This window comes from Plectropomus leopardus, chromosome 5 (genome assembly GCF_026936395.1).
Source record: "Plectropomus leopardus strain MGB_pleo_1.0 chromosome 5, ASM2693639v1, whole genome shotgun sequence".
Classification (NCBI taxonomy): Eukaryota; Metazoa; Chordata; class Actinopteri; order Perciformes; family Serranidae; genus Plectropomus; species Plectropomus leopardus.
In genome coordinates this window covers 10278610-10304099 of record NC_142180.1, presented here as the reverse complement: position 1 = coordinate 10304099, position 25490 = coordinate 10278610, and the positions used below count along the sequence as shown (strand labels likewise).

Here is a 25490-nt window from a genome sequence, read left to right as displayed (position 1 = left end):
GTGTGTTTCACACAGCCTCTTAGTCAGCCGGGCCTCACAAAGAACTCTGAGCTATTAATTTCCTCAGAATGACTGACTCACTAAAACAGTGAGTTGTTGTTTTTTTTAGCAATTTTTCCCCCCACAGTTTACACGTTCTTACTGTATATGTACTATATATATATGTCAATGTTACACCACAATACTTTCGTTATCAATTATTGATCGTTTTGTCAAAAAATTCTTTTCAAATAGAATTACTGCCTCACAGTTGTATGCCATCACACACCAGTCATGTTGAAGTCTGAAGACTTCCATAATTTCATAAAAAGATATTCAGTGTATTTTAGGTGAAATGTGGATGCTTCACACACATCTTCAACTCGGCATCAGACAATGTATCAGCACATTTTCAAAATTAGTGTCAGATAGTGTCCTTTTCTGTTGTGATCAGATGTCTCCTCTTCTGTTCCTGAGATATGATGTAGATATAAAATGTCATCATTTCATAATTTTATTCTATTAGACATTGGTGTGAAATATGTCACAATTAGTGTATGACTGAGAATTACGGAAAAAAAACATGTTTTGTGAGGTTACAGTGACCTTGACCACCAAAATCCAATCAGTTCATTGTCCAAGTCCAAGTGGATGCTTGCACTAATTTGAAATTAAAAATCAACTTAACCCTTCTTGATATTGCATTCAAGTGAATGGAACGGTTCGACGGACAATCCAAAAATATAATGTCACAGCTGTCACCAATGCAGAGGCAAAAAAAATAAATAAATCCCAGAGCCAGGTGTAAAATTGTCAGTGAGCTTATTTTTGTCTAACCAGAAGTCCCAGGACCAAAATGTAGTTAACTTTACAATGATATAAAAGAGTACAGCTTTTCTAGTGATCAACTAATGGACTGATTGTTTTAATAGTATTATGTACTATACCAGTAGTAGAATGTCCACAATATAATTTATTTTACTAGATATAAAAAATAAATGTCCGATTTAGGAAATTTCTCAGTTGTATAGTTTTTAGTTTTATGCACCTGTGAAGACTTTATAGCATGCCGATGATTTACTGTTAAAAGTAGCAATCCCAATTCATAACATCCTCTATAACAAGTAAAAGTCTTGAATTTAGAATATTACCCAATTCAACTTTTCATGAAAAAAAAAGCTTAATACCAATCTTAATAACAATACAATTTGTGGTGTATTAAATCCAGATCAAGGGATATACGGGCCAAAGACTTTTTTCCTCTACATATAAATTGAATGCATTAAAGATGATGAAAACATATTTTAAAATGGCAAAAGTAGATGTTTCACAAGACAGAAACACTAGTGTTGATGAGTTTAGCAAGTGCTGATCTAATGCAAAAAGACTTTTCTAATCCATCATATAAGTAAGGCCTCTTTCTAGGTCACAATGATACAACAGCTCAGCAGGTCTTTGTAGGGCAATAGGGCGCAGCATGACTTGTAACAATACTGTGTCAGAAAGCCACCATGACTGTGTATGTGAACATATATATGTGTTTCAGGGGCCCCACATGTTGTGAGCTGCATTATAATCCAGCTGGAATGCTCCACATCCAGATAAACTGTGCTGTAAGCTGGAACTGGCTGCTAACGACCTGCTCGAACAAGCTGCTTCCACCAGTGTTGATTAAGGCAGATTATTTAAAACAGAGTGTGTTTGAGTGACACAACACATGGCTCTTTATCGGAGTAAACGGTAGGTACCAGGTGGGGTTTGGAGCTGTAAGAAGATCAACAACGAAACAAAGTCCGACATCATGTTTCTACATCGAGAGATTTGTGCTGAAGTGGAATCATGTTTGAGCTGCCTACTCAAGCAGTTTTTAAACTGTTTACTAACTCGCGCATATTTTCAACAACCTTTTTCACACAACCAAAGCCACTGCATACCGTAATATAATTTAGCCTGTCTGTGTGATGTGTTGAGGGAAAGCAGGGTGTTTACCCCCACAGCTAAAAATTCACTACAAGATAAAGCTCATAAACAAAGGCAAAATGGCATCCTTCTTAAAAACATGCAATGCAATAGATGCATCACATGCATCAGGATCATATTTCCTAAGAGTTCTGGCAGTGAAATAGGCAGTGTAGTCATTGCAAACACTTGAGGAGTTGAAATAGACTCAGACTGATATCTTTTGTGTACACTTTGGTTTGGAGGTGCCAGACAGCAGCTCATGGAGTGTTCAAAATGGAAAGAGTGTGTCCTCTGGGTTACATGAGTGTGCTCAGTAAATGTAATGGCAGTGTGCCCATTAGACTCTGATTTTTGTTGGTGGTTCAAGAGAAAAGGTTAGAAAGAAAGAAAATAACATAAGTTTTCACTCTGAGTGGACTGTGTATACACAGAGAAAACTGGAATAAAATCTAACTGCTAGTTCATATGTTTTGGACTAAGTGCACAAATTTACATCATAGTTCACATCAGTTGGAAATGACAAGAAATCAATGTTCGGACCAGAGCAAAATGTCTCAAAAAGGACTTATATATGTAGATATTCAGTCTCCAGAGTGTTTGATGGACCAACTGATCAACTTAAGTGCTGCTGCTAACAAAGTAAAAAAACAGTGGTTCAAACACCAGTACAAAAATGCCCATCTTCTTCTTTTCCTAGTGCTGAATCCAAAAACCTGTGAATTCTGTGAAATTCAGGACTCCAAACAGCATGATCTCATTCTTTTAAAACTTGGACTTTTCCAACACAATCACCCAAATAATTATTGGCTTTGTGCATACCACAAATGTTACATTTGTATGTTTTATATGTTGCATATATATATCGAAAACTTTATGTTTCTTTACTTTTAGATTTTCAATTTAATGTTATGGCATTGCTGTAGTTAATGTGTAGTATGTTTAAGCACAAAAAAACTTGGTTATGGTTAGGAAAATTTCAATTTTGGCTTTTGGCATTTTAAAAAACACGGTTGGTCTTAAACAGATGATGATGTGAAATGTTCAAATGTAACATATTTATGGTTTGTAGAAATGTACAATGGCAACATTTTCTCCTGGCTGCTTACCTGAACATATTTTGAGCCCAACTAATAAGAACTTATCTTATCTTAAGAACTAAGCTTCATTTGAAAATAAATCAGATTTATTTATTTGTGAAAAAATAAAAAAATAAAAGTAAAAATCCATGAGTATTTCTAGCATATTTGACAGACCATTTTAAGTGAAGAGAGATTTAAATCAGTTTGTTTCCAAAAACAGAAAAAAAATACTTTAAATTCTTGTGAATAATACAAAAGCAATTTGAATGGAGATATACTGTGATACTGATTTGATTCACATGACATTGATACATTAACTAAGCTCAATTTGTTTTGAAAAATGTCCCCAGAGCAAAGATGCAACTATCACTCACTGAGGAAGGAAGGTTTTATGTGTATATATTTATGTTACTATATTGCTGTCATTTCTAGACAAGCAGCAACTAATTAAAGGCACTGAAACAGATAATTATCTTAACTAAATATAGAGTTAAGGAATGGCATCTGTGGTTTTAAATGCAATGTTACACAAAGAGTTCATTTCCAGTTTGTTGCTCTATATTTAAGAGCAAACAAAATGGTGCATTGGCTTAAAAATATAGATTAAACTCAAGAGAAAATGCTATGATATTAGGACTGTGGTGTCAATGATTCCATCACAAACTATGAAATATGGTGAACAGTTTAAACTCAAACTTAATTGTATCTCACAAATTATATGCAATGTGTTATAATATGATGCTGGGCTATAGGTGTGTCATACACCTGAGTTGTTCTCAAGTTCTTAGAGGGCAATAAAGTCATTACACTTATTAATGAAGCCAAAGTAAAAAGGTTAGTGTCTACTGTAATTAATGTCACCACCAAAAGTTTATAACACTTCTGCTCTACATTCCATCTGTAGGAATTTGCCTTCAGACAGCGTTGCTTAATTGGTGGTGAATTTTAAATATACAAGGAAGAGGAGAGGAAGTCACATACTGCAAGTCTAGTATCCCTGAGCACATCCATCCGCTCTGGGGTCTGATCCCGCCCACAGCACCTTGGGTGAATGATCAGTTTGACTGGCCGATGGGTTCCACCAATCCCCCACTGTGATGATCTGTCCTCGCCCAAACTGAGCCCTCTGATGCCCTGTGTGTTTCAAAGAAAACATAAATTCATAAAATGCATTGAGCCCATTAACTGACAAAAAGGTGGCAGTTAGGCTATAGGGAAGATACACACCATTTTTTATCCAAAGTGATGAGCAGTTAGACATTTGGTTCCTTATATCTGATTTGTTTGTTTATGAATGATGATAAAACCAGAAGTGTCATAATTCCCCATGTAGTGCACACACAGGCCACACATTTAAATGAAGGCTGATGATGGCTTCGCTGGTTAGTTTGAAAATGAAGGGTAGTAAAGTATAAGTACATTAAGACTTTAAGATTTTTTGTTGTTTTTTTGTTTTTTACAGAGCCTCCTTAAAACATAGATGCTTCACACACACATTCTGTCAAACAGCACAGAAGAGCTATACAATCAGCACAGTTTCAAGGTGGGCACCCGAGGTTTGTGTCACCAGTTCAGTCTCTAACCAAACCTTGGGCTACCAAATTTGAATCAGTATATCCTTGAGTCCAAATAGGCACTTGTGTCAATTTTAAAGAAATTACCTCAACCCGTTCTTGAGATATTGCGTTCATGAGAATGGGACAGACATACAGACAGACAACCCGAAAAAATAGTGCCTCTAGCCACCACTATTGCCGGTGAGGAAGCATAATAATAATTTGAAGAATTTAGCATTCAACATGGTACTACACATTGCCCTACTAAATCCATACATCTATTGATCCTTGATTTGGTTGTTTGATATTCAGTTGCTGTTTCTCTGCCAGTTATGTTCCGTATTGATTTTAAAGTTTTTTCTGCTCCCCTTTAAAGCATTAATAGCCTTGTTCCAAATTATATCAAGGATTTACTGATCCCGTACATGCTCTGGCGTTCCCTTAGATCAATAAATGTAGCTCTGATGGTTATTCCAATCCCAGTTTGTGGCCAAAAGTGAAACACTGCCTACTGACATCAGATGGACTACACTCCTAAATCCCTACTTAAAACTTTCTTTCATGAAAGGAAAGTGTTTATGAATATTCAATATGTTCCTGGGTTTTATCATCCCTCCTTGGCCATTTTATTTTATTCTACTTTTTTAAAACTTATTTTATCCCAAGATCTTTTTTGTTTTTATAATCCGTTAGTTGTTTGTATTGTATTCTATCTATGTTGCACTGTTTTTTTGTTTTTTTATCTTTATCTGTTTTTCTTTATGTTTTTTATCATCTTTATCTTTTTTATCTGAAAAGCATTTTGTAACCTTGACTAGGAAAGTGCTATATAATTAAGTTTTTTTTTATCATTTTTAGTTTTTGCAAAGGTTTCCTTGCTTCAGTTAGTTTTCTATTCGAGTTTTATCAAGTTTTATGAATGACTAAGAGAATGGTCTACTACCATGTCATACTCATGTAAAAATGCTATGCACCAACTGCTCACAGTGATTAAATTTAAAAAAAGGTACCTGTGATTGGCCAGTGGACTTTGTGGCCTCGTTTTCTCATCTCTTCAGCTACCTCCTGGTCGACCCCTTCCTCCAGATTTACCATCCACTGATCAGCTACACATAGAATGTGTGATGAAATTGTTAAATTTTACAATGACATCTGAAAGTAGAGAGTCCATTACTTCATAGGCCGCCACCTTACCATAGGATGCGGTATACAGCCACATTGTTTACGGCTGGTAAAACATAAACTTTGGTGTTTAACACCAGGAGACAGGGCTAGATATCTGAACTCACATTAGATAAAGCCTGTGTGTGTGCATGTGTTTGAGGGGCAGGGCATACTTTTGCGGTCAAAATGTACATAGACTCTTGGTGCGTCCAGAGCTTGTTGAGGATTCATCCCAAACTCCAACATGTTCAGCAACACCTAAACACAAGAGCAGCATCAGTTACTGACTCATAAACACGTTAAACTAAGTGTTTCCAATTAAGATTTCTCCAATGCCTGTTCTAGTCTCATTTGTTTAACTAAAAACTGACATATTGAAAGTTATCATGCTCCAACTCAGTCTATTCTTGATTAAACCAGAACCAGAACACACCTGGACATGTCCTTGCGGTTGCATAAAAGCCCCCATCACACCCAGTGCAGCGAGGAGTTGAGGTTTTTGTGATTTGGTTGCAGAGTCAGTGAGAAGTGCAGGTATTATAGTGTGATACGGCCGCTTCCCTCCAGCAATACAGTTAGCTTGGTTACGGCACAGAGAAAAGCAGGCACCACGATTCTGTAAGAGGAGAAAAGGGAGGCCATAGAAAGATATGTTGCAGTCACCTCATTTGGTTCTATGTTTTGGCAGGTTTTTCAAAGCAGTACGTGAATTCCACTTGTGGACAAGTTCTTTGGATAGGAAATTAATCGCAATGTATTCATATTTCTGGTCTATTATTTTCAAAAATATTGCCTGGTTAGCACCACACACATACTAGACACACACAAAGCACAAGCACACTATACATTCCTGCTCTAGCAAGGTAACATCAACATGTCAAACAGGGTCACTAAGTATAGACAATTGCGACTTCATTCATGCCTGGCGTCTTACATGTTCATTTTTGTCTTGGCTTTACCAAACATAGACTGCACTCATTTGTCATCATATATTCCCACATTTACACTGCTCCTTTAGGAACTGATGTTCCCTAAATCCACTGATACTACTATACTGCAGTGACTACAAAACAGTCAGTGTTGCATATCGAACGCTACCTCACATGCACACAAACACATGCCCTCTTTGTGGCCCCTCTGACCTGTAGTGAGAATCCACAATCCTTAGGGACCAGCCCACTTCCAAATCCCATGTAGGTGCTATTGACAAATGAACAGGCATTGCCGTCACTGTCTATCACACAGAAATAGACTGTGTCACTTCCTGTCATTTGGCAAGGCTCCACTTTTTCCATGACCCTGCAGATACACAAACAGACAAAAATTAAAAACACAAACCATTATTACTGCAGCTGTTTTCATCTGATGACAGTCTTGTCATCCATCTACAATCAAAAAAGAGAGCAAGTTTATTTCCAAAAATGTCAATCTATTCTGTCAATAGTTTTCCTTTGATAAGTTTGTGAGGAAAAATAAATGCAGCAAAAAAAAAAAAATCACTTAGAGAATAACGAGGCAAAGGTGCTGAATGATTTATTTTTGAAAAGAATATAAACATATTATTTATTACAACTCCCAACCTCACACATTAAAGGCACCAGCTATTACTCAGATAATCTTTAGAATTATGTGTTTTGTCACTGCTTCTCCTCTCACAGCGAGTCAGTCGTAATGTTCCTATCAGAATACATAGCTAATAAACCCTATGCCAGCCTCAAATATGTCGTAGGGTGTTGGCTGAAAAATCTGCTTGCCAGCTGCATGTAAACACAGGTTTTATTGCATTGCATGGAAACATGATCTGTAATTTCCTGCCATCACCTGACTCTTCTTAGTTACCTGCTTTATTATGTGCATGTATGCAAAGTGATTGTGATGACAATTGTTTTCTTGCTTTTTGTATTAATGAGAGACATCAGGTTCTGATGAGCATTTAATTTAGGGTTGGTTGAACCATTAAGGTTAAGTTGAGGTGATGCTAAATAAATAGAAAGTGTAGGATTGGTGTATCATGTATTTATGTTTTGCCTTATGTAGTAGCACAGCCTCAGTAATTTAAGGTTGTTAGAATAGGGAGTAATAGCAGTATTTAGTACAAAAGAAATATGTGTATACATGTGTGTTAACACATCATTATGTTGTTTTATACTTTTATAGTCTGTTTGTCTATTTATCTTGGAACTGATAAAGGCCTTAAGTTCAAAGTCTACAGTACTGGCCAGTAAATACATATAGTTGCCAAAACACACACAGTGGACGGAGCGGTGGAGGAGGGACAGAGGCATGAAGGGATGGACGTTAAGGTGGGGGGGTGTTGTGGTAAAAGTCTACAGTCTTATCTAAAGTCAACAGAACACAACTGGTACACACTGGTACTAACAGACACACACTTACAAGTACAGAAACACACACCTGTCTGCGCTGATGCGCTGCGCTTGCTGGTGGCCGTAGCTCTTGTCCAATAAGGTTTCCAGTGGGATGGTCACATGGTCTGGGTCACCAAGGTAATGCAGAGCATCTGTTTGGGCCAAGCGCACAGCCTCCACTAGTACATGGATGTAGTCTGAGCTGTTATGGCCTGCAGCTACACACACACACACACACACACACACACACACACACAGACACACATGACATATCAGGGCAAATTAAATTCTATGATCCATTAATCATTTGTGACTTTTGGTTTTGTCCCTTTGAAGGACTAGAGGAAAGGTTGACAGCACCTTCCGACAAATACATAATGGACATAATGTAGTGTAACTTCCAAAATCAACATTTCATTGTCATTTTTTCTTTTTTTGACTTGCTGAAAGGATGTTGGACATTGTGGGAGTTATCTCATCAACATATACCTTTTTATCTTGTAAAGGGTTGCAAGGGCTCAGGTTTTTTCAGCTGACAGGGTGCACCCCGCGAGCAGAGCTACTGACCTAGTACTTGAGGTCAGCAAAAATGATCAAGGTCAAGTCCACATCATGCAATATATTCTGTTATATCATTTTAGCCAAGACTATGACAAAATATACAGAAGGTTACCGTTATTAGATGAAGGTTACCATTATAAGATGAAGTTATACGCAGGTATATAGAGCCTGTTCTTTTTTTGGCCATTTACAATATACCCTGTCCTGTCAGTGTTCCAGCATAAGCGGAGCTAAGATCCTTCATACGCAAATTTATTTATTTATTTAACATATTTCTTCTTTTCTTTCCACATTCCAATTCCGATGTGTGAATATTTTTAAGAATTAAAAAGGGCATTGTTCTTTGAAACCATATACCTGAATTATTATTCTATTTCAGTGGCATAAACTGATCTCAGAATGACAATAATATAATTTATCGCAATAAAAACCTAAATAAATTGTATGGATTACGTAAAGAAACCAAGACATTGCAGCAGTTGTTTCCACAAACAGACACTTTCATGTGTCATTTTTCAGTGATTTGAGCAACACAAAGATCATTTCATTTATTAGTATTAAGTACATTTTAACTAATGCACATCACCAAATTAATATCTATATTTGAGATTCTTAAGGCCCTAATACAACTATGCTGGCATGTTGCATCAGTATGCCATTGAATACCTTTGAGAGGGAAGTTCTCCAGGATGTTGAGAAGCAGCAGGGCAGCCAATCCCTGACTGTTAGGAGGCGGCTCCCACAGACGCACACCCTGAACATACAATGGAGTCATTGCCTCTACTAATCCTGCTATTAAAATGCAGACACAATAAGCATCAGTGCTTGCTGACCTCACCTTGTACTCTGTGCTTATGGGGGTGATGACCTCACTGTCATGGCTGCTGAGGTCATCCAGGGTCATGACTCCTCCGTTTTGGTTGATGATGTCGACGATTGCTCGGGCCACTCTGCCCTGATAGAAAGCTGGTTTGCCGCGCTCACCGAGCTCCTGTCAACACATCCGTTTATCAATCAATCAATCAACTGCTCAATCAATCAGCCTGTTCTGCCTGTCCATCTACATGTTTTATCACCACAGTACTAAACGCAAAAACCTTAAAAATATAATGCCACAAGGGTTTTGAGTTAAAAGATATGAACGACATGCAGATGACGTGTCCATCATTGTGCATATCTACAAGTTCAATCAATGTTTGCGAACAAACAGAATGATCTGTGTGTGTGTGTGTGTGTGTGTTTGTGTGTGAGTGTGTGATTTTTCACCACAGGAAAGTAAAACATGCTGTCACCGCTAAGGAATGGCCGTTATTATGCCATGGAAACCATGCATCAATGAGGCTGAGGTCACTGCTATTGTTTCTACTGTCTCAGGACCGTGTGTGTGTGCGTGTTTGCATGTGTGTGTAGGTGTTATCATGGGCGTACTTGGCAGAGTTCCTGCATTATTGAATTACTAACGACTGAGTGTTTGATGTAGTAATACAGTTGAGCATCGATCAGTGCATGCTTTAATGGTGACACACCAGCTGACAAACACTCACGGCGGGGTCCGCCATCATTGGCAGTGAAGTCTCATTGACAGGGAAACTACAGAATGAGTGTGATTTTATGAATGCTACATTGTACACACACACACACACACACACACACACACACACACAAACACACACAAACAATTATGCTTGCACATGCACATAAGAGATTTCATGGCTGAGCATCCAGTGGTTGTTGAGATATTTCAGTCTGGATCGACAGACTATAAAAATCTTCAACATCAACATTTGAATAAACTGTAACACAGATCAGGAAACTATTTACAAGTCCATTAATCTATAAAGACCTCTATTGATGACCAAATGATAAATAATAAACTATAAACTTTAGTTACAAAGTGCTTTACAGGACAAGAAAAAATAGTATACACCATCAAGACAAAAAAACATAAATGAAAACAAATAAAAAAGACCAGAATAAAACTGAGTGTAATAAAATAAAAATGATAAATTTGATAAAAGAGGAATAGATCTTTTAAAAAAGTCTCAAAGTATATGTTTAGCTGCTCAGAGGGCGTGAGCAAATCTATAATTGTATGAGCAAGGCCATGTGGGGCTCTGTGTTTTATGCTTTTTGCAGCTCTTGTCTGTTGTTTTGCTTATTTTAAATCATTTAGTAATTTATTTTTACCTTTTATATTTTATCTCTTAAGTCTTTTATTTTAAATCTATATCCTTTATAATGTTTTTATATTTTATTGCTCTGTAAAGCACTTTGAATTGCCTTGTTGTATGACGTGCTGTACAAATAAAGCTGCAGTGCCTTGCCTTTAGAAGTCATAAGTAAAAGTTAAAAATCAGTTCAATACCTGTGAGGCAGGGTGGAAGTGATGTGGTCTTTTCTCTAGAAATCTGTTAAAAGTCTGCGGCTGAGTTTTGAGCAAGCCCAAGACGAGAAATTGCCTTTTGGCTGAGCCCTGAGTACGGGGAATTACAGTAATCCCATCCTGACAGGATGAAAGCATGAAAGACTTTTTCAAGGTCCGCCTAAGATAAAAAAAAACTTTTGCAATGCTTCGAATTTGAAGAAAGAGTGATTACACAACCTTGATAATATGTATGTTGAAACTGAGCTCGGAGTCAAAGTTGGCACCTAAATTGCCGGCAGGGACTGACTTCACAGACTGACTTCAGTTTGATTTGTGATGCACAGGTTCTGTGGAAACCAAAATGTTTGTATCCATAATTAAATTTAAAATAACACAAATCAATCGGACTGTTTCTATTGTTTTTAATATTTTTTTATGTCTATGCTATAATTCTTATAATGCCTATCTTTCTTTTTACCACCACCACCTTCATTCCTACTTCTCTTCCTATCTTCAGTCTCTTTCTTCTTTTTCCATCCACCATTCCACCTTTTTGTTTTAATCATCTCCGAGGTCACCCTTCCTTGTCCTGCTTTCACTCCCACTCGTCCACCCTTCCCTCTATATTTGCCTCGTTTGATGTCCCTCCTATTGTGTCCACACCTATATTCCTCCCTCCCTCCATCTTCCTTGTTTTCCATCCATATTGAGTCTGTCACGCTAATGGGTTCAGAGTTAATTACCCACGATGCCCCTGGGTTCATCCAAGGTCTTCCCATATTGAAAGTTAAGTCAAGTTCAGAAAAAGAAAACAACCTGCGGGAGGATGTGGAACCAGCACAGTGGTTTCTCTGGGGTACTTTATTGTTCTGTCCCAAATAACACCAGTTCAGGAAAAATGCCCCAGTGCTCCTCACATGACCCCTGAACGCTCATTTATTTGTGTTTTAGTTTCAAGGATTTACCTTCAGGGTCTGGGCCAGGGTAGGATTTCTGAATACTTGTCCACATTTGGGCGCATGACCATCAATCAGCAGTTCTCCACCCAGTTCCTTCCCAGCATCTCTCAGAGCAGCCACCCATTTCGCCCAGTGGTGAGCCGTTACCTGGGCAACAGGAAACCCCACCTCTGCGAGCTCGGTGGCCCCACTCAGCACCTCCTGCAAGGACAGCTGGGGAAACAGGGACAGGAAGCACACACTTGTTACCTCAAGGGAAACTTCTCAGAGCAGGAAGTGTGAGTCATTGTTTTGAAAAGAAATATGTGGAGACGAAAACTGGTTTGTGATTTCCTCTGAGGAGTTTTCCAGACAGAAAAAAAAGAAATCCACTAAATGTATTAATCTGTGTGAGCGAGAAGACACGTTAGGGGTTACTTTGTGATTTAGTCACTTTTCTGATTTGCCAATATCCCATTAAAATTCACTACTCACTTCTATTTACTAACAATTTATTACATTTCCCCAAACACACTCTGAGAACACAAAATGAACTTGGTACATTTCATCCCTTCAGAAGGTACAGCTGTTATGAGAGTAGTGTAGTGATTACCAATTGAAGTAATACTTAAAGGAATACTTTACCCTCAAAATGATCATTTGTATATTACACACCTCATATTATCTGGAATTGTGAAAAAAACGTTTTTTCTCACATTGCGTCTTGTGAACGAAAATCCAAAATCGAATATTCTTGATGAACTGAAGTAAACAGGGACTGCATTTAACAACAGCAAACTACATCCAAACATCTGCTTACTTAGACATAATTCATGCATTTTAATCCAAGTCTTATTTATCCAGCCGTATGCTCAGTACTTCCCAAACACATGCATATACTCCAAAACCTTACAATTTAATGGTAACTTGCACTTATATATCACTTTCTAGTCTTTGGACACTCAAAGCACTTTCACACTGTTCTACCCCTTTTCCACCAAAATTCGAGTGTACGCAGGTTTTTTTTTTTTTCAAATATGAGTAAACCTCTTAAAGTAGACGATAGACCCCGTTTTCATTGCCAGCAGACCATAGCTGTGTACATGGCTCTGCAGGAGAAGAATGTGCCTTTCTGTGTGTGTGTGTGTTTTGTTTTGTTTTGTTTGTTTTGTGGGCGGCACGGTGGCTTTGTGGTTAGCCTCACGGCAAGAGGGTCCCTGGTTCAAATCCCGGTTGGATTGGTTGGCGGGGGCCCTTCTCTGCGGAGTTTGCATGTTCTCCCCGTGTCTGCGTGGGTTCTCTCCAGGGTCTTCAGCTTCCTCCCACAGTCCAAAGACATGCAGCTCAGGTTGATTGGTGACTCTAAATTGCCCTTAGGTGTGACTGTGTGTGTGTATGGTTGTTTGTCTATATGTGTCGGCCCTGCGATGGTCTGGCGAACTCTCCCGGGTGTACCCCGCCTTCCGCCCGATGACAGCTGGGATTGGCTCCAGCCCCCCCGCGACCCTTACGAGGACAAGCGGTTACAGAAAATGACTGACTGACTGACTGTTTTGTTTGGTGTGTCATATCCCACGTCACGGACAGGCTGGAAAACTGTTTGGTAAACAGAAAGGAGCACGGATGAAGGACTGTGAAAACTTTATCATGACTACTTCTTTCTTTCCAGTCTGTCTTTCAATCTCAGTGCCATCTAATCTATTTTTAAAATGTTTGATGGTCCATCATTGCATCTCACCAGTTAAGGTGCCAGTTAAGTGCATTCACCCAGGTGTTGTGTTTCCATCACTGCTGATCAGAGCCGGAGCCAATAAATATCCGTGACTACTGTGCAGTCATTTAACCTGGGAGTTAATGCTGATTGTTACCTTTCCGATTACATTAAAAAGCCAGATGTAAGTGTTAGCAGTCTTCTTGTACAGTGTAAAAGAGTGTCTTTTCTCATTCAACCATTTACACACACACAGGTGGCCAAGGCTACCATACAAGGTATAACCTGTTAAAATTCAAAGACACTCACTCACCTCTTGCACAGCCATTGGATGCAATTTGGGGTTCAGTATCTTGCCTGAGAAAACTTGCATGCAAACAACTGACATGCACACTGGAGGAGCCAGCCAACTGCTGATTACTGGATGACCAGCTGCACCTCCTGAACCACAGCTCACACTTCTGCATACGAGTAGCCTTTCTGGGCAGGCGGGTGCGTTTGAACTGTGTAAGAGTTCATAAATCAATGTTTTGATTTGGTTTTACTGTTGTTAAATGCGGCCCCTTTTTACTTCAGTTCATAAAGAACGTTTACCATTTCTGGATTCTTCACCGTAAAAAAACATGCAAGAGAACAAAGCTTTCTACGCCAATTTAAAGTGGCATGGGGTGAGTTATTGATTGAAAAAATGTGAATTCTGTGGGTGAAGTATTGAGAGTGAGTCATACCTCGAAGTCTATCCCTATTTTAAAATCTCACCTAGATTTTCATGGACCTGTAGGAACCCTACCATAGATGGCTAAGTTACTCCTGTTTTGACCAAAAAAAGGAAATGATAGTTTGTCCAATCCATGTTTATACCTCCTTGATCAACCATCAGCACCACTGTTTAGAACAGCCACAACAGTCAGGAGTCCTACTTCCGTGTATGTTGTTGATGTGTGTCAATGTGCTTCCTTTTGTTTACATTTAGGTTGTTTATGTCGTGTAAATGATTATATTAGATGGGATCTTGGCCACCTGGGTGTTGCATACAGCACATACCAGCACAAACAGTTCTACAGATGGAAACAAGAACAAACACACACAGACAAACCTTGTGACTACCAAACAGCTGTACAGCATCACACCAGCATGCAGGGGCCCCTGGTACTGTGACATTCAAGGCATCAGAAGGTGAAGGAGGGGCCTCTGCGGCGTACCCACGACCTTCCAGAAAGTCCAGGGTCTGAGCTCTGGCTGAACGACCGCTGAGGACACAGAGAGAGACTGAGCTGATCATTCTGTATTATGAAGACAATGACAGCAGCAAAAGAAGAGTCTCCACCTGCCGTTAATTCCCCTGATCTCTCCAGTGTTTCCGTTGTAGAACAAACAGAAGGCGTCTCCACCAGGACCGGTGCTGCACGGTTCTGTTACCGCCAGCGCTGCTGCTATGGCAACCGCAGCATCTGCCGCATTACCACCACGCTTCAGGATGTCTGGACACAAACACACATCCATGTGTGAGATTAATGTCATTGGCTCACAATAATTTCCCCACAATGGTATGTCATTTTCATATTTCAAGCAAAGCATATCTTCGAGTCTTTGAGTTTTATTTTCAAAGTTTTCAACTCTGAGACTGTGTTCCAAATGTCCCACGTCTCATGTTTACTTTGTGAGCTGCACAAATTAAATTCTCTTCATCTCCGCTGGTGTCTCAAATCTCAGAGGCACCTAGACAAAATCAAACAAAAACTGTCTGCACAGCCAGAACCAGACATTTTTGCTGTCTGTACATCTGGTATCTAAGGACGTACAGATCTCAATACGATTATAATATTTCATAGTGGAGCCTCTTTAAACCCACCTGCTCTTTGTGTCTTCAATTCAGTATCTGACCACGTCACCCTTCTGTTACTGAGTAATGACCTTCGATAATGGCCAGACAAGTGTTTTTTCTGAACATTATGATGCTACAGTGAAGTAGACCTTTGATGTTTTGGATGTAAAATGTCATAATTTCATCATTATATCCTATTAGATATTTGTGTGAAAATTCATCATAATTTGCAAATGAATTTGGCCAAAAACATGTTGACCTTTGACCTTCAAACCAAGGTTGGAAATTAGCACCAGCCAAATGCTGGTAAAAATATGTAAGTGGCTGCTAGATGTGCTTCACTCACCAGCCACAAAAAACAATGGTACATCTGTAAAAGTACAGCCTACTTAATAATCATAACACAGATAAACGCAGAGCAAAACTCACATATGGAAAGAAGGGTCTCTTTTGTTATGCAGTCCAAGATAATTTCAAGAGATTGGTTCTTTCACAACAGTTTATAACACATTTCAATCACACATCTTACAGTTGAAACAGCCAGATCAGTTTTCAGTTTTAATTTAAGTAATTTTAGTTTTAATGTATTTGATGGTCAGTTCAAAAACAGCAAATTAAATATGTGTGAATAAAGATTGAACAGTTTCAATTCCATCATCCTCTACATTGGTATAGCCCTTTAAACACATATTAAGTAAGCTACTGTCTCACATTGTGTGTTGGCTGAAAGGAAATATAAAAAAAATGTTTTAATTTACTCACGTGAACTTTAGTGAAGTTGAATTTTTGGCATTAAGTGAGCGTTTAGCTGTTAGCTCTCAGTTTTTAGTGGATATTTTTAGTCGTCATTACAAAATTATGCTTTTTGTGTGCTTCCGAATGAATCACATGAGCTAGAAAACAACATCCTGATATGGGAAAATAAAAAATGTGAAACTTATTTAGAGGGTGTCGTTTTTACTTCCTATTTACTAATATTGTGGATCTCCATGGCAACTGTTCGGTCACTCACCGAGTCCTATGTTGGAGGCTAGCGGCTGACTGGACGCCACGCAGCCGTGTAAACACACCACAGGAGACCGACGAGAGGAGAAAGTAAAGTCCACATCCATATCCCTCAAACTATCGGCAACTGCTGGCGACAGCAAGAAGAAAATAACAGGACAAAAATAACCGTACTGGACTTTCAACTTCGGATCGGTTACTCGTGCATCGATTGAGTTTGGCTGAACTACGACAGCCGCAAAGAGGATGACAGAATACATCGATAGGTGCTGGTGTTGAGGTTTCATCAGTTAAAATTCTTCTTAAAGATACATTTCAAACTGGAAACTTAAAAAATACCAACCTCATCTGAGCCTGCAGTCTGTTTGTTGTGTGGTTATTAGTGTTTTTAGGCAAAAGAAAAACAATTTAGTAAGAGATGACAAACTGCAGGATGTTTCGGTTCCCCTGAAATCCCCAAATCATGATCTGGCTTGAATTATTTATCACCTGAAGATAAAAATAATTTAAAAAAATAAATAATAATAAACAATTAAATTAATTTAAATAAAATGAATAAATAAATAAATAAATGATTAAATAAATAAATTAGATTTAATCAAATTAATAAAATCCGGTACGTTTTCTCTTTTAAATCTAAGAAAACTACAGTTGAATAAAGTACATTTGCATATAAACAAAAAAAGAAAACAAAAGAAAATATTTTGTGGGTCCACAAAATCAGGCTCACATTTGTTGTCTACATAGCAGCTCCAGACTTTGTACTCGATGACATCATAAGTTTGAGAGTTACTGGTTTTGATAGAGGGCAGTTCATGTTCACAAATAGTTTTTGAACTTTACCAGGCCATGGAAATAATATATTGGAATTCCTACTTTGGGTGGTGCTGCCCTTTAACTTAAGCCAATACAGGATGGACATGTTCTAACTATATGCTTACTTTATTGCATCTGTCAGCATGTAACATGTCATAAAACATTAAATATGAGTAATGAGTAAGAGCTGAACTACGGATTAGACAGTCCTAACTAATGATGTCTTTCTTGTCATACACTAAACCAGCGGTAGGTGCAGATCGGCACCGAGGGCCCCACTTTATCGACCCACTGTCTGTCACTTCCTCCTCTGTCTCCATGCACACAAAACACATGGTAGAACATTAACCACTGTGTCTTTACCGGTGTGTCTGTATGCACACACACGGGTATGTCAACCCACATCGATGTGTGTGTGTTTGCATATAGTCACAAGTGTGAGAGTGTGTTTGTGTGAGCATGTGTGTGTGTGTGTGTGTGTGTGTGTGTGTGTGTGTGTGTGTGTGTGTGTGTGTGTATGATCCTGCTATATCACAGCTGGCTGCTGTAAAAGTGAAGCGGTGAGGGTGGGGTGGGCTATAAAGGCTCAAATGTAGCATCAACCAAATAAGAAGCAGGACAGGTGAGGCAGACAGGATCATTCAGAGGAGTCAGACTGAACTTTTAATAGAAACAACCAAGCTTAGAGGTGTAAGGAGAAATTATTGTTGCGAAGCTGCAGTTACAGATAAACACAGGCCTAACACTCAGTCATAAAACAACAGGTGGAGTGTGAACATTCTCCTAACAAACTTGGAGTGGACAAAGACTGGACCAAATTTAAATCTTCAGTTTAAGAACCAAGGCATCCCTGCTTTGTCAGTTTGAGATAGTTCAGTTGAAAGATCAATCTGAGGGGGATTTTGAGAAACCTTTGGGAGTTTTTCACTAGTGGAGGTTGAAGTGTCAGTGTCAGAATGTGTTCAGGCGGCTTTGCCAAGTGTCTGGGGATCAGCCTGATGCCTCTGTCGATCGTGTGTGTGCTGTGTAACATCCTGCTCTTCTTCCCCGGGGGAAAGACTGTGGACTCTGGACAAATCACAGACCAAGTCTGGTACTTTGGAGGCATTCTGGGATCTGGAGTGCTGGTGAGTAAGATGCACACTGTGGGATACCAGCTGTTTTTATCATCTCTGAAAAGAACTTTTCTGGATGTTTTTTTTTCTGTATAGTTTTTTTTAAATAATGTTGCTGCTAAAGCACATAATGGGTATTTTGTCATAATGATGGCATCACAGTCCTAAATAATAACTTTACTTATAGAGCACTTTTAATTACAAGGTTATAAAGTGCATTTCAAAAATAACACTACATTAAGCAATAAAACAACAATAAAAATAAAATGCAAATAATACTTTTTTAAAAATAGTAGAAAAGTAGAATAAAATGACCAAGGAGGGATGATAAAACTTAACCTAACACATATTAAATATTCAGAAATGCTTTCATAAGTAAGACAGTTTTTAGAAGGTATTTAAAATAAATAAATAAAATTTAATAATTTAGTGTGTCTGACCTCGAGCCCCCAAACTGTGGAAGACTCTACTATATTCCACAGTTTGGGGGCCCATTCAGTACAATTAAAATATCCCAAAATAAGAGTTATTACCATTATAGATTAGTCTGCCAAATTATTTTTGATTAATCAATTAATTGTTTAGAAAATAGTTTGGGGTTTTTTTTTTTAAATAAAAATGTTAAAACAAAATTGCACTGAAATATTCAGGATCCACAGATCCACAGTTGTATATGATTAGCAGTACGGAACTTCAGTTTTCTATCAAATATTACAAAGAATAAAAGGTATATTTTCCCCTTTCAAGAGCTAAAACTGAAGTGAACCTTATAAAGTTGCACCTCACCTTGTCCACATTGAAAATATACCAAAAACATACCAGAAAATTGAAATAGAAAAGCTTTTATTTAAAGCCTTTACGTGTAAATTATATCTGTGATTTTAACATCCCTTAATATACTCTCATGGCATATTTGTAGAAAAAATGAGGAAAAATGTGTCAGTTCAGGTGGAAATAGGTGAGACACTAATAAATGGAAATTTTAGGAACTAGTTATATAATAATTCATATCTTAATGATTATGGTGGGACATTAAGCAGTTCAATTTCCTCCTCTATACAGTGGAGGAACAAATAATTCATCATCTGTCTGACTGATTTATATCTGTGTGTGTGTGTGTGTGTGTGTGTGTGTGTGTTTGGATAACAGATGATCTTCCCGGCTCTGGTTTTTCTGGGTCTGAAGAACAACGACTGCTGCGGTTGCTGTGGCAATGAAAGCTGTGGGCGGAGATTTGCGGTGAGGAGATGTTTCACTGTTTAACTTCTTACTATAATAAAATAATTATTCGCAGCTGTGGCCTTGAAAACATGGGCGAGGATCCAAATCAGACTCACAGGAGAGGAAGATTAGAAAGGGTCCCAAAATAACTCTGCAGAAACAGGTGATTTAATTTTGGTTGGGGAACAAAACAATAAACATGTCCACGTCTCTACCAACAGACGCAATAAAACACGGAAAATAGGAAGTTAGCCAGCATCATACGTTTAAACAAGTTTGCCAAACAGCTTATCAATTTGGATAAGCAACACAGCCATTCATGCACACACTACAGGCAGTCAGGCAGAGACAAAAAAAAAAACACTGACAGTGGAGAAAAAGAAATTACATTTTTCTCAGTGTGTTACTTTAGATGCAGTGACAGGACTGCCATTTGTGAACATGTCATGGTTTCAGAGTTGTATTGGACATTTGTAACCCAAAACATCTTTTTAATTGTTGATTTGAAGTACATATATATATTTGGTGTTCAATTTGAATAATAATAATAATAATAAAATTAAATCTGAGTGAATATCAGATTATGAAATACATTTTACAGCACAAAAACTGTCATTGTTATTTTACAGTTTAGTTCCTTTTTTTAATTATGCAAGAGATTTCTGTAAACAATCAACAAAGCTTGTTTGCATTGCTCGTTGTTTATGTCTTTCTCTTACATGAATTATATATTGAGCTGTTGGGGGATGAAAAATGCTGATCACCCAGGGCCCTATGGTAGAATCAAAACTTTTGTTTTGTTGGCTTTTTTTTCTGTAATTAGTGAAGTGACTAAATTCAGATGTCCTGATTAAATTGGTTGACAGAGTGAAATGTGTGTCAAACAATATTGGAAGCTCTCAAAGGCCCCTTTCACCACCTAAAGGCACAAAATGCACGGGGATTCATTTCATAGCAGCTAGAGCCGATTGAGTGGCTGCTTATGCTGCTGAAGCACCATTGTAGACTGTCATGTCTTTCCCTCCGAAATGGAAATGGAAGCCTCAGTTAATAACTGCAGTGCAAAATCTGTCACTCCACTAAGTTCAAGTTGACTGAAAATGGAAATGGAGTGAAATTTGTCAGTTCTGTCTGTTTTTATGGAGTAAACATAAGTTTAAATGATTGTCCTTATAAATGATCTAACAGAAACCAAATTATTTAAAACAGAGAATGGAGCATGAAGGATTAGGCTGCATTTCTAGCAGTGAATCCACTGTACTGTATGTCACTATACATCAACCACTGAGTATGTGAAATAAACATAGTGGCACCATGTACACACCCACCCTAATTTACACAGCAGTAAATGCAAAAAAAGAGAAAAAAAAAACATTCACATGCAAATTGATGAGATTTCAATCGCTAGAGTTAGAAAATCCTCTTATGGGAGTATCGCGTGACTGTATCACACAGAGCTGGTATTGTTCTGGCACAGACACACATACTGATCAATACTTCAGGAATGTGTCGGTGTGTGAGGATGTGTGGGGTCCAGAAAAAAAAATCAGCAAACAAAAGTCTGTCTGATTACCGCACACACACACACACCACCTCAGTAGCTCTGTGCTGGTCCTGCTCTGTTCGTGACCCTCAGCTTGATCTCTGCACACTGAGAGAATAACTCCATTGTAGTCACAGAAGCTAAAAGCCTGATTGTTAAAGGTATTGATTCCCAATATAAGTAACTTCTCTCTCTGTCTTCAGATGCTGAGTTCCATACTGTTTGCCGCTGTGGGTGTTGTGGGGGCTGGTTACTCAGTTATAGTTTCTGCTGTGGCCATAAACCATGGACCCAAGTGTGTGACTAACATCAATGGCACTGACAAGGAGTGGGGCACTCCTTTCTCAAATGGGTAAGACACATACTCACATCAACTATTAAAACGCTTCTTATTCTAAACTACCTGAATAACCACCAGTGTAAAGATGGGCATGCGCTTTCTTTCAGCGAAAAATGTTAATCACTATTAATGTAGCAGTAAACCGCTGAAATCACTCACTAATCAGCCACTGATTTAAAGTGTCTGTGGATAATAACCTGCTGTCTCTTCTTCACCTTTCTTTTCCAGTGACTACCTGTCAAACAAAACTGCCTGGACGATGGGATGTTTAGAGCCGGACGGCGTGGTGTCCTGGCATCTGTCTCTGTTCTCTGTGCTGCTGGTGATGGGTTTGATCCAGATAGTGCTGTGTGCTGTGCAAGTGGTCAACGGCCTGCTGGGATGTCTGTGTGGGGACTGCTGTGGAGGGGTCAGTATCTAGTCTGAGATGATGAGTTCAGATGAATTTATTTGTGAGAAGAATTGCATAAATTCAAACAGAAATCTACTTTTCTGATATTATTATTATTATTATTATTATTATTATTATTATTATTATTATTATTATTATTAATTATTATTATTATATTGGAAGTAATAATAATAATAACAATAAAATCTGTCTGTAAAACTATAGCAGAGAAAAAAGAAACATAGGTGACATAATAGACGTTTTTATTGATACACAACACTTTTTTTCTTTGAATTAAAGACTTTGATGTTTTTTATACTTTTGCGTGGTTGATAAAAGGAAAAGAAAAAGACTATAATAAAGCAGAAGGGAAATATAACTATATATTAATACAGAAAAAAAAACAATAGATGTTGACTTGTTGATGCACGAGGATCTGACAGGAAGACTTCATTTTATTTGTTTTTGGTTTTGTTTTTAAATGATCCTTGCCTTTTAAATCAATTGCTGAGACTCTTTCTAATAACCACATGAAAATGATGCTGTTTGTCTTTCAGAGTGACGGAGCCGTCTGAGCACTTCCTGCAGCTGTGACAGTCTGCAGGCAGCCGTTTCCTGTATTTATTCTGATGTCTGAGGGTAACAGTAGTTTCTCGCTTCATGCTATACAGCTATATGTTTTTGCATAAGAGCTCATTGATTACATTGTGTGTACTGTCTGACAACAATGGTGAAATGACAGAGCTCAAACCGAAAGGCTTTTTTATTTACTCTCCTGTAAACACCAATAACAACATCTTCTCATGTTTAAATCTTAATGTGCATTTTCAGCTCTGTAGTTTCCAACACTGTAGTTAATGATTTTCCTCCTGATACATACGGTATGTATCTGTTTTTACCCATTTAGCCAAATCAGTAATGGAAGATTCTGTTTTTGATATATCAGTGAAAGGCGGATGGTACCAAGAGACAGGATAGGACCTTGTTATTGCTTATATATAAGCAATATTTTATATTTTCATATTTTCTTTGTCAAAGGGAGCAACCTGTTGGAAAATACATTCTAAGAGGTTCTTTTGAGCTATTTCTATTGCACTACAGCCCCCTGCTGGGCATTTTGACGTCATAAACACAAGTCCAATGAGGGTTGAAAGGGTGTAAAGGGAGACCTTAACACCATCAACAAAATCTACATTTTACATTTTTCACAGGACAAAGGTTATTAGAATCAAAAGATGAAAAAAAAGAAATGAATCAAAACAAAATGATTTTATTCTAAATTGCTGTTGCACATTAACACAATTTGTTGTTATTAAAGATAAATGTGGTGTGATGTCTCTCCATAAAACCTTGTTGCCTCAGTCACGGGTGTTAAAGATTATGTTGTTTGTATCAAGTTGTGCCAAAAGAAATTATTTAATACACCTTTAAGCATGGATGTAGTCTCTGTCTTTGGGCTTTTTTCCAATTCTCCTTTGTACACATTTACTCATGTGGGCCTTCTCATGAGGCATTAACTTGTCTGGTGTGTTATTAAACTATATCTTTCTCTAATTGTGTGAATGACTGATCTGTTTCCATGCTGCTGAAAGAATGCTAAAGAATAAGCTATTACCCTCTGCCAGCAGGTCATGGTGCAGCAGAAAACTCTGTTATTGCAGTTTAAAGGGCGACTTAGCCACCTCAGTTGTCTTTATGCCCCTTCTGTTTAAGCCTTATGTATCTGTTTGCTCTTTGCCAGTATAATTTTGGGTATTTGCATAGGCGTATACCAGCGCCGCTGTCCACGGTACTGAAACGGGTCAGCTTTTTGGAGTGCTCTTGTTAAAAAAAGAAAAGATTTTGAAAGAGCAGCATCTTGTTGGTATTTAGCCACCCTAAGGCTGTTGCATTGTTAAATCGACTGATTTTATTTTTTAAACCTGGCGTGTGGCCTGTGGTTTTTACTTACCTATTCTACAAGAATAGTGACAGTAATACGATACAAACATATATGACAGTAATATGTGAGATATTGTGTAGGATTAAAAGGAGAAACTTGCAGTAGTCTATATTTGTTGCAAGCATGTCGTTATTCTTTTTGTTTTCCTAGTGTAAGATGACATGATGGAAGAGGTCTGCACAGTTGGTTGGCGCTTAAAGTAAACTACGCCTATTTACAAAATTCATACGTCATTCTCATCATCTAAGACAGTCCCAAAACTTTTAGTGAACATGAATAGTTCTCTTAAATCCAAAAACTCAAATTTGTGATGTCATACGGTATAAATCCTGGAGCTGCTCCATAAACAATAAATTGGAAAGATGCTCTAAATGGCGCTGAGAGCACCCAGGGGGATTTTCTGAGTATATGGGTATATTTTCAACAAAAGAATAAAGCTCATTTGGGTATAAAAAAGAAAACAAACATTTTGTAGATCCACAATATCAGGCTTCCATTATTAGCTCCAGAACTTATAACTGATGGCATCACAAATTTGAGACTTAATTCTCTGTTTTCTACCTTTCCAAGGCCATGGAAATAACAGAAATAACTTTAAAAAATTTGGTTTGTGTTCCCTTTTAAGAAGATGATTACATGAAACATTTGTATTTGTATTGTGCTAAAATGAAAAGCGACAGCAGTCCACGCATTCACTTTTTGCTTCTTATTTGTGTCAATGTTGCAGTAGCAGCAGGCTGAGAGAGCAGATGTTCCTCTCCCCAGGCAAGCAAGAAAGCAAAACCTTATTTAAATAGCACTTTTCATTCCAGGTGGAAGCACAATGTGCTGCACAAAGTGTAAGGTAGAAGTTGTGGGCGCAAAAGAAAGTCAGCAACTGAAAATAAAAGTGAATTAAATCCATTAAAACTAACAATAAAACCTTATAAAATAATAATTATAATGAAGCATAGCATAAAAGACATGAGTCAGAACTGATAAATATTTGTATAAATTCAATAAATAATAATACTAAAAGTAGACCATTAAAAGACAATACTACATATGAAAAAAAAACAAATAAAAGAACTAAAAATAAAATAAGACAAATAGACCAATAAAAGATGATAACACAAGAGTAAAACTAACAAAATAAAATAATAGATAAATCAATAAAGCAATAAATGTAAAAGTACACCTGAGTTAAAAACAATTAAAGAAATAACATACTTTCATAACTTACGTATTCTTTATAATCTAAAACACTGCAGACCTTCTCCCAAAGAAAGAATCCATTGTGAAGACAGGTATGTGTCACGGTCTCTTCTCCATGAAACCTGCCTGCCTGGTGTGATTGTCTTATTTTCAGGCTTTTTGATATGACTGATGTGTGCTTGGTGTGTTTTTCCTGTCAGTTTGTTCCCCTCCCCTCTCTCTCGGACTCTCTGCACACCTGCTCATCATTGGGGATCAGCACACCTGTCTGCCATCCAGAAATCACCTCTTCCCTATAAGAACTTGCACCAACTTGCAATTGCTGCCAGACTGTTGTGTGGCACATCAAACTTATAAACACTTGTGCTTGCCAGTCTGCTGGTAACTTTAAATTGTTCTGTTTCTTTGCTTGCCTGC

At 37.9% G+C, this 25490-nt stretch overlaps 2 protein-coding genes across 2 annotated transcripts; one reads left to right on the top strand and one right to left on the bottom strand.

Annotated features, from left to right (window-relative positions):
- Positions 1–3106: 3106 nt before the first annotated feature.
- Positions 3107–16723, bottom strand: LOC121938909 (uncharacterized). The gene is made up of 12 exons (XM_042482064.2): positions 16519–16723; positions 15009–15162; positions 14778–14931; positions 11998–12204; positions 9506–9658; positions 9334–9421; positions 8153–8324; positions 6883–7039; positions 6174–6356; positions 5914–5998; positions 5587–5682; positions 3107–4154 (listed from the first exon to the last, which is right to left on the bottom strand). The coding sequence occupies exons 1-12, from the start codon at positions 16616–16618 to the stop codon at positions 4009–4011; spliced, it is 1695 nt and encodes a 564-aa protein (XP_042337998.2). The 5' UTR covers positions 16619–16723; the 3' UTR covers positions 3107–4008.
- A 1200-nt stretch (positions 16724–17923) lies between these two features.
- tm4sf4 (transmembrane 4 L six family member 4) lies at positions 17924–23491 on the top strand. The gene is made up of 5 exons (XM_042483961.2): positions 17924–18454; positions 19592–19681; positions 21410–21558; positions 21775–21955; positions 22495–23491. The coding sequence occupies exons 1-5, from the start codon at positions 18284–18286 to the stop codon at positions 22510–22512; spliced, it is 609 nt and encodes a 202-aa protein (XP_042339895.2). The 5' UTR covers positions 17924–18283; the 3' UTR covers positions 22513–23491.
- The last annotated feature ends 1999 nt before the right edge of the window (positions 23492–25490 follow it).